This window comes from Diaphorina citri, unplaced genomic scaffold, assembly GCF_000475195.1.
Source record: "Diaphorina citri unplaced genomic scaffold, Diaci psyllid genome assembly version 1.1 scaffold227, whole genome shotgun sequence".
Lineage (NCBI taxonomy): Eukaryota > Metazoa > Arthropoda > Insecta > Hemiptera > Psyllidae > Diaphorina > Diaphorina citri.
Window position 1 is genome coordinate 157,682 of NW_007377664.1, and position 10,403 is coordinate 168,084.

At 40.4% G+C, this 10,403-nt stretch overlaps 1 protein-coding gene across 1 annotated transcript in view; it reads left to right on the top strand.

Moving 5' to 3' along the window:
- The window catches only part of LOC103506326, a 19,611-nt gene extending 9,208 nt beyond the window's left edge, over positions 1-10,403 (top strand). Inside the window, exons 2-5 of the mRNA XM_008470710.2 lie at positions 7,370-7,564; positions 7,927-7,959; positions 9,121-9,312; positions 10,396-10,403. Of these exons, the coding sequence (XP_008468932.1) occupies positions 7,370-7,564; positions 7,927-7,959; positions 9,121-9,312; positions 10,396-10,403 (428 nt within the window). The remainder of the gene's footprint in view (positions 1-7,369; positions 7,565-7,926; positions 7,960-9,120; positions 9,313-10,395) is intronic.

Here is a 10,403-nt window from a genome sequence, read left to right on the forward strand (position 1 = left end):
GACGAGGCATACTACGGATGAGCATGCTACGACACAGACCACAAGAGTCTAATGTACGCAGCTGTTTCATTCCTACGAAATAAAAACGGCCTGAAACCCTTATCTTAAAAAAAAAAAAAAAAAAAAATAAACAATGACTCAAATTCTCTTACCCAGTGTTTGGTTTCCTCTTTTGGAAAACAAACTGGTAAGATCAATGGGGAAAAAAATTGGGTCTTTTTTTTTTTTTTTTTTTTTTTTTTTAAGATAAGGGTTTCAGGCCGTTTTTATTTCGTAGGAATGAAACAGCTGCTACATTAGACTCTTGTGGTCTGTGTCGTAGCATGCTCATCCCGTAGTATGCCTCTCATCAGAAGGGCGAGAAGAGTTGCAATACTTCCCATTTAGGTGCTGGGTCAACACAAGAAAACCAGAAAGTAACCCGTTGAGATATTTGCAATCGAAATACGAGTGCAAATATTTTATCTATGGATGGTGGGATTCGAACCCGGGACCTTCTACATGGCAGGCAAGATAAATCGCTTTAAAACATACCGGTAAAATCTTAAACTCTGACGTCATTACGGTTTGAACTTTTTCATAAGAACGGCAAATAAAAGTTGAATTTTCGGCTTTTTCAATGTTACTTTTTCGAAGTTTTGACCTCAGAATTGGATTCACAATTTTCTACGCAGGAATCGACCTTTTATTTATACTTACATTTTACCCAAATGCAACTGCTCCATTAATCATGAACATGATACACTCTAGGAATGTATCACACATAGCTGACTCAAAACCATACCTTGTATGGATAAATGAAACTGTCAGAAGACATGAAATTGTGTTCGAAATCCGCTCGATTTATAACCACTGTTCCTAATTTCCAAGTTGTGAAAAAGCTCTCTGCGTTACCACAAAAATTCATGATTTGATTTGATTTTTGATGATTTCCCAGGTTCGTACGCTTCAAAGAACCCCTGCATTCATCTCGTTCTAATTGGATTCACAACTTTACTTACATTTTACCCAAATGCAACTGCTCCATTAATCATGGACATGATACACTCTAGGAATGTATCACACAAAGCTGACTCAAAACCATACCTTGTAAGGATAAATGAAACTGTCAGAAGACATGAAATTGTGTTCGAAATCCGCTCGATTTATAACCACTGTTCATAATTTCCAAGTTGTGAAAAAGCTCTCTGCTTTACCACAAAAATTCATGATTTGATTTTTGATGATTTCCCAGGTTCGTACGCTTCAAAGAACCCCTGCATTCATCTCGTTCTATACGTGACAGAGTGTGACCATGTGCCCATGTTTTTCACCGACGGAGACCTAGCCAGCCCGGCCATCATTTCGGACCGCTGGGGTAGTATTCAGATTGTGAACCCCGACGCTACAGCAAACTGCAAGGCGGGCGAAGAGTTTCGTCCCGAGGCACACCCTGTGATGAGTGTGTTTCTGAACGATTTGAAACAACTGCTCGGTGTTAAGAACGCTAAAACGGTGAGTAACTCACTGCATAGAATGAGTTAGATATGTGTGACTGAGTGAGTTGTAGAAAAGAACTGCTCTTTGATTGTGACTCCTTTGAAACAACTCCTGGGTGTTAAGAACGCCAAAACGGTGAGTAACTCACTACATGGTAGAGATGTGCGAGTGAGTGAGTTTTAAAAAAGAACTACTCTTTTGAACTGCATAATAAAGATGTGTAAATGAGTGAGAGAGTGAGTGAATTGTAGAAAAGAGAACTACTCTTTGATTCTGAATCCTCAGGTATGAGTGGATTTCTGAACGATTTGAAACAACTGCTGAAACAATTTGAAACAACGGTGTTAAGAACGCTAAAACGGTGAGTAACTCACTGCATAGAATGAGTTGGATATGTGTGACTGAGTGAGTTGTAGAAAAGAACTGCTCTTTGATTGTGACTCCTTTGAAACAACTCCTGGGTGTTAAGAACGCCAAAAGTAAGTAAGTACAATTCTACATATTCAGGTAAAACCAATCATCTAGGTAGGTAATAATAATGGTTTATTTTCAAGTATAACATATTCTTTTTAATTAGGTATGGGTATTTTTCTTCCCCCATGTTACAGGATACACTGTACAAGTGTACATTTATGTTAATAGGTACTGAGCTATTTCAAAACCTATTGACCATTAAGACTCCACTGAAAAATGGCAATTTTTTTATTCTATTTATTATTATTATTAGGTTTAAACAAAAATTTCAAGTCCTATAACTATGCCTCAATGAGATGGCTTCTCCTAGGCTGTGTTAGGCCTTCTAAAATCACTAGTAGCATGTGATGGTTCAAGGATGACCTGTTGAAATATTAATCATAGGTACATGACATTGCTTAATTTGGCAATATTCATTCAATGTGATAGTAAGATTTTTATGTTTTACCTCAATAATTTTGTATCTTTCTTTCGTGACATATGTATCTCAAACATTTTGTTCTTTCACACAAAACAAATTTGGCACAATTGTTTAGTCCATCAGCCCATTAGAAAAAAACCTGCTTAATAGATTTTGAGCCTGGTTGGTCCCTGTAAGAACCCCTGGTTTACTTTGGTCTTTTTCCAAAGAAATTTGAAAACATGAAACAAGAACTGGGAAGTTGTAATAATGGTTTGTAACAAACCAAGGCTAACAGCTTGCTTAGTACTTGGCTCTAAAAAATTCAATTATTGATATGCTGACCAAAGACCAGATTTTTACATGAAATAGGTACTACTGCTTGAAAGTCTCTTTGCTAAGTCATGTATTTTGCAAAATGTGAAATGTAAATACAAATAATATTGTAAAAGAAAGTAACAGGCCAAGAAGTGACGAGATTGATTCCATAGGTCTCTTTTCAAGGAAATATCAAGGGGGGACTCGAACCCAAACCTTCGCCATTACTTCACTCCAATTACCGCCGCGCGCCGTGTGTTGGGATCTTGTGAGTTCATTGAACCAGGCTCATGTAATCACAGCTACTACTAGTGGCGTAGCGTTCATAGGCCTTTTTTAGTTTCCTTATCCTATAGGAAGAAAAGTAATGTAATCGGACAAAATTCCCCCCCCCCCCTCAAAAAAATACTTTTCATTAAGATCGATGCAGCGGTTGTCATACATAAGAAACCCAACTTAGTACAGTTTAATAGGATAAGGAAAGCCGTGTGATGTTAACACCAGATTTTTTTTAAAGAAGCTTGCTAGTGGGAGTGTATAGCCCGAAATAGCGGAACTTTGGTCCGGAATAACGGCCGAACCGTACCTTCTGGAAACAGGGGCCAAGGATATGTTTGATCTACATAATCTATCGAATCTCTGTGCCAAGTTCGAGCTACTTTAAATCCCCCCCCCCCCCCCTCAAAAAAATACTTTTCATTAAGATCGATGCAGCGGTTGTCATACATAAGAAACCCAACTTAGTACAGTTTAATAGGATAAGGAAAGCCGTGTGATGTTAACACCAGATTTTTTTTAAAGAAGCTTGCTAGTGGGAGTGTATAGCCCGAAATAGCGGAACTTTGGTCCGGAATAACGGCCGAACCGTACCTTCTGGAAACAGGGGCCAAGGATATGTTTGATCTACATAATCTATCGAATCTCTGTGCCAAGTTCGAGCTACTTTGGCTGAATTCTAAAGGCCTAAGCATTGCGAACTCTTTTTGTGCTTTTTCAAAGATTTGGCGTTAAATAGCCGCCGAACCGTACATTTCTCGAGGTCTGGCCCGTGGACACTTTTGATCATCATTAATTATGGAAGCTGTCTGCAAAATTTGAGCGACCCGTGGCTAAAGCTAAAGTCGTGAGACGCGCTAGTTCCTTTTGAGCTTTTTGCTTGTACAGCCCTAAATAGCGGAACTTTGGTCCGGAATAACGGCCGAATCGTACCTTCTAGAAACAGAGCCCAAGGATACTTTTGATCTACATAACTTATCGAATCTCTGTGTTCGAGCGACTTTGGCTGAAAGGAGAATGTGATAGAGAAAGATTGTTGTAAAAAATCTGGTGTGAACATCACACAACTTTCCTTATCCTATTAAATGGTGCCTTATTTGGCTGTTTTTCTATTGTAACTTTTACAATATCTCTAACCGTTTAGTCAGTATAGCTGAAAACTACCAAAAGCGGTTGAAAACCGCCAAAAAACGGTCAAAATACCGTCAACCGCAGCACCTATCTTAACCAAACGTTTTGTGTTGCATTCTTGTCACATATTTGTGGACTACATACCAAATTTCAAGTCTCTAGCTCATACCCTTCCCGAGATATAGTTGATTTGTACGCTTCTCCACTGAGTTGCACTCTACATTCGTAATGTAATCGCGAGTCAAATACTACCGCATGTTTTCATCACAATCACCGTTTCGACATTGAAACCGCACCCTGAATATCATCGGATTCGATTCCCACTCTGACTCGTGTGGTCTGCGTCGTAGCATGCCCATCCCGTATTCCTTCATAAGATGGGGAAGAAGAGACACAATACAGTCGAACCTGTCTAAGTACTCTAAGTGGGAAAAAATTGCCGGTCCCTTGGATTCCCACTTAGACAGATTCGACTGTACTTCCCATTTTGGTGCTTGGTCAACACGAGAACACCAGAACCCGTTGAAATATTTGCAATCGAAAAACGAGTGCAATTTTTTGTCGATGGTGGGATTCGAACCCGGGACTATCTGCATGGCAAGCAAGCACGCTACCACTGGGCTAACCATGCCCCCAATTAAAAGTTCATTAACTACGGAAAGTCAATGGTAAGTCACATTACATTATGTTTAGTGTACTGTACTAAAGTGTTTAGACTGCTGGGGGACCTAATGAGACTTTTTAGTCTCATTCGAGCATAAAAAACAAGGTATATTCTCTTCTATGTCGTTAATAGACATTCGTGTGATGTTCACACAAGATTTCTTTTCCCTCAATCACTGTAGGTTCAATCGATAATATGCAAGGAACTACTTAGTATACGCTATATACTCGTACACACTTACCTACACCAGTACAACTACAATGTGTAGTTACAGGTACCTATAATATGTTGTACTGACACACAATCACTTACGTAAAACACGTAGGTAATACCCAAGTACTTACTACATACTCGTTTGTATTTAAGTAGGCACTTACATTTTACCGAGTCATGTAACCCAACTCGTTGACTGTCATTGAGAACAATAAACGTTAAGACTTAAGTGTGAGTCCCAAGTTAGGACTCCTTAACACTGCTATAAGTCTTTGCCACAGTAGACTTGGAAAAAAAAACGAATATTAAGAAGAGGAAGAAGGAGAGAATTAAATAGGAGATGAAGACCTAGGAGAGGAGAAAAGGAGGAAGAAGAAGCAGAAGAAGGGGAGAAAAAGAAGAAGTAGAAGAGGAGGAAGAAGAAGAAAAGAGAAGGAGGAGGAAACAAGGAGAAACAGAAGAAGGAGGGGAAGGAGAAGAAGGAGGCGAAGAAGAAGAGGAAGAAAAGAGAAGAAGGAGTAGAAGAAGGAGAGGACGAAGAATAAATGAAACTTGACCTGGTACAATCTACAATGCCTGGTGCAAGACACATAATTACACATGTAGTTGACGTGTTTGTGCACTTAAATCTGATTAACTGAGACACTTATCTTAAAACGGGTTAACTGAGACACTAATCTTAAACCGGATTGGGTCATGAATTCCCAGTATTTCCCAGAGGTGCAGTGAAAACTTACACAAACCCGACCTCACAAAGCAGGTTTCCCGGAGTGCAATACACTGCGAGCATTTCGTCACAACAGCGTGTCACAATACTCGACTAATGTGGTTCAGTGAACTGTAGAACTCGGGAGAAAAGGTCTTGCGAGCCCTTTTCTCTTGCCCTCTCTGTTTCTTATATCTCCTTATCCTTTAGCTCTTTCTATCTTCACCGTGTTGATTTTCTTGAGACAGAAGCTCTTCAATTCCACAGTCAAGTGAAGTCGCTGGTCTTAGAAACAACACTCAGCTCTCAGAGATACAAACCTGGGAAAGGATTGCTCGAGAAACTCGAGAGCCTTTTATTTTCAGCCATAAAGCGTCATTTGAATGTAAAATAGTGATTTCCAGTTCTAGCTCTAATGGGATCTATTGTTGAAATAATGGGACTACCTATTTGTCTAACCGTGGACTGCATAAAATTCTAATTATGCATGCGTCACAAATCACAGCACTTCTTCTAAACAGCGAATTTTCTAACTACAAACGGTGTTTAAAGCTATAACTGCCAGCCTACTTAGCTTAGTTTTGGTAGTGCGTCTGCCTTGTAAGCGCTAGGCCGCGGGTTCGATTCCCGCCCGGGGCGGATTTTATCCTGATGGGATAATGTTCGTTCTCGGAACGGCTGGCTTTCTCCTATCCTGTCTTCCTTCTCTCCTCGATTTCGGGACGATAAGACCATAGCAGTTAAAGTTCCCTCTGTCAAACCTCTTAAAAAAAAAAAAAAAACAAAATGTATTGACCATATCCTCTATGTGTAAAACATTTTTGCTAAATTTCATCGAAATCAGACAAACGGCATAAGACCCTGTTCGGACTGCTGGGGTAAAGGAATTTTCGGCCAGCCTAGTCAGCTTAGTTGGTAGAGCGTCTGCTTTGTAAGCGCCAGGCCGCGAGTTCGATTACCGCCCGGGACGGATTTTATCCTGAACTGATAAAGTTGTCGGAATGGCTGTTTTTTTTTATCCTCAATCTTCCTTCTCACTTCGCTTTCGAGATGATAATTGATAAGACCTCAGCAGATATAGTTCCCTCTTTGAACCCTGATAAAAAAAAAGAGAGAACCCGTTCTGCTCGTTCAGTGACGTCACAAAGCCGGTTTCCCGCAGAGTGTTGACTTTTAACTTTTAACATTGCCAGTACTTAACAGCGTGTTCTGTGTCACAATACTCCAAACTCCATTATAGATAAACTGCCTGTTGAGTTACCTCTTCAAAACTTTCACTTGATGTAATACTTCGTAGTGATACACCGTAGGTACTCTTCCTCTTGAGCATGTGGTGATGGTTCACACTAATCTAGGGTAAAGCAAGCCACACGAAAAAAAGAATAGAATAAATCAGTAGAATATACCTGTAATATATCCCTTTTTTGGGCTTTTGACTTGGCGGCGAGCTTCGACCGTGAAGAGGTATTTTTGTGGGATTTCATTACTTTTTGTAGTACAATAGGTAGTCCTCTCTCCCCCCCCCCGGCTTTTTCCGTGTATAAACGGGGATCAGCGTTTTTCGTTAGCCTCCCAATCCCAGCGAGAATAAGAAGGTCTACTCCCTGTTTAACGTCTCTTCAGCCAGACCTTGTTCTATTCTATTCTCTATTTATATCCTACTCTATTCTATTCTTCATTAATATTTTTTTTTTCTATTCTATTCCAGATCTCCGCATGTGGTCGGCGATAGTATTCGTCATCATACTATTCGTAATCGGAGTGCCGCTCTGGTGGCATCTGACTACTGTGGAGCGAGTCGACCTGCCCACCTCCCGGATAGAACGACTCAATCGCACCCTCACTCTGGTTCATACGAACATCAGCGTGATCACCGGAGACGAGGAGCTGTCCCGGCGACTCGGTACTCTTCATCTTGAGCATGTGGTGATGGTTCACACTAATCTAGGGTAAAGCAAGCCACACGAAAAAAAGAATAGAATAAATCAGTAGAATATACCTGCCTAACTTGTTTATATTGCTTGATTTTTTTAAGAGGTTGGATCGATCCGAAATCGAAGAGAGAAGGAAGACAGGATGGGAGAAAGCCAGCCGGGATAAAGTCCGCCCCGGATCGGAATAGAACCCACGGCCTAGCGCTTACAAGGCAGACGTGCTATTAACCAAGCTAACTAAGCTGGCTATCCTGCTTGAATAGGACTAAAAGTTATCCTAAAAAGAGACTTTGACCCCATAATAATAGAGTTCAACAAAGCCGGCGACTCGTTCACGAGTTGACTCAGTCCCTACAAGACTCGAGTAAGTACAAACTCTTCCCTTGTAGTTCTTGTCTGTGTACCTCCCGGATAGAACGACTCAATCGCACCCTCACTCTGGTTCATACGAACATCAGCGTGATTACCGGAGGCGATGAGTTGTCTCGGCGACTCGTTCAGGAGTTGACTCAGTAAGTACTTTCCTCTCGGCGACTCGTTCAGGAGTTGACTCAGTCCCTGCAAGACTCGAGTAAGTAAAAACTCTTCCCTTGTAGTTCTTTTCTGTCTACCTCCCGGATAGAACGACTCAATCGCACCCTCACTTTGGTTCATACGAACATCAGCGTGATTACCGGAGGCGATGAGTTGTCTCGGCGACTCGTTCAGGAGTTGACTCAGTAAGTACTTTCGTTGTCCGGACCATCAAAATGCCCATCAAATGATATTTTCCAAATGAGATGCCCTTCTCGTTGCTTTCTCATTTACTAACCACCTATCTTCGGTGTTAAAATATTTTGGAAAAAAAATGAAAATTGATAGTAAAGGAGGCACTAATGCTGCCAGCCTACTTAGCTTAGTGGGTAGCGCGTCTGCTTTGTAAGCGCTAGGCCGCGGGTTCGATTCCCGCCCGGGGCGGATTTTATCCGGATGGGATAATGTTCGTTCTCGGAACGGCTGGCTTTCTCGTCCGGACCATCAGAATGCCCATCAAATGATATTTTCCAAATGAGATGCCCTTCTCGTTGCTTTCTCATTTACTGACCACTTATCTTCGGTGTTAAAATATTTTGGGAGATAGTAAAGGAGGCACTAATGCTATATCTACAAAAGTTGTGAAAAAGCTCTGTTTTGCTACAAATATTTTTTGTTAAATTTCTATTGTCAGGTTCATACCTTTTATTGATGTTTTATTCATATCATATCCCACTTCAAAAAATAATTTCTGGATTTATGGATTGATTATTTTCCTTAAAGACCATAGCAGTTACAGTTCCCTCTGTCAAACCTCTTAAAAAAAAAGATAGTAAAGGAGGCACTAATGTTATATCTACAAAAGTTGTGAAAAGGCTCTGTTTTACGACAAATATTTTTTGTTAAATTTCTATTGTGAGGTTCATACCTTTTATTGATGTTTTATTCATATCATATCCCACTTCAAAAAATAATTTCTGGATTTATGGATTGATTATTTTCCTTATTGCAGCAATTCTCAAGTATCACATAGAGGCAGGCACCCTACCCAAGGACCTGGCCCTGTCGCCCAAAGTCCTTGAGGCCACGCCTGGCATTCACCCTCAGAGGCCGGGGGTGTACCAGTTGGTTTTGTGTCCCGAGCTGGAATCGAAGCGGGTACTCTTCGGCGCCCATCGAACCTTGTACTTCTCCAAGAATGTCGGTACGTATTACCTATGTATGTCTATGTACATAATTTTATTGTGTGTATGTGAAAGACAACCCTATCCCTCTCCTAATACTTTCATTGTCAAATATTTTGTATTTCTTCCTCCCCCTTTTTTTAGAATTCAAACAAGGTATGTACTTATTTGCAAACTTTACCTATGAAATATATCAGACCTTGTTTAGACTGCGGGACTAAAGGAACTTTTCAGTCTCATTCTGGAAAAATAAACAAGTTACATCTATATTAATAAAAGAGTAAACCCTAACTCATTCATACATTCATTCATAATCAACGCACAGCCGAAACGGCTGGACCGATTTTGATGAAACTTCGAGAATAGCTTCCTTTTGATTTTAATAGGCCCACTAAGAACGGATTTTCCCAAACTCGCAGTGGTTTCCAAACTATGACCAAAAAACTACTAAAAATTGTTCATAATCAACGCACAGCCGAAACGGCTGGACCGATTTTGATGAAACTTCGAGAATAGCTTCCTTTTGATTTGAATACCTAGGCCCACTAAGAATATGCAATATTTTTTGGGTGACCAACCAACTAGTTGGTCGAACTTTTGGTAATGACGAATGGTGTTTTGTCCCTCGGTATTGTGAGTACAAGGAAGTATGTCGAGGTAATAAAGACAAAGTAGGTATAAAACAAGGTCTAAAAGAGAATTTAAAAAGTTAACATGGAAAATGCACAAGGAAAGGAGTAGATGCTCTCAGGGTGCCCTTATTATGCAATATTTTTTGGGTGACCAACCTACTAGTTGGTCGAACTTTTGGTAATGACGAATGGTGTTTTGTCCCTCGGTATTGTGAGTACAAGGAAGTATGTCGAGGTAATAAAGACAAAGTATAAAACAAGGTCTAAAAGAGAATTTAAAAAGTTTACATGGAAATTGCACAAGGAAAGGAGTAGATGCTCTCAGGGTGCCCTTATTAAGGAGCGCGGTAGCGCTCCGCCCCGCCAAGTCAAGAAAGTTTGACCGCGCTACTAGAGATATTATACGCGACAGGGAAAGTAGCCGTTAATTCTCAAAGTTTTCAAGAAATGTTTGTTATGTTTGTCCTTTAGGATCTTGA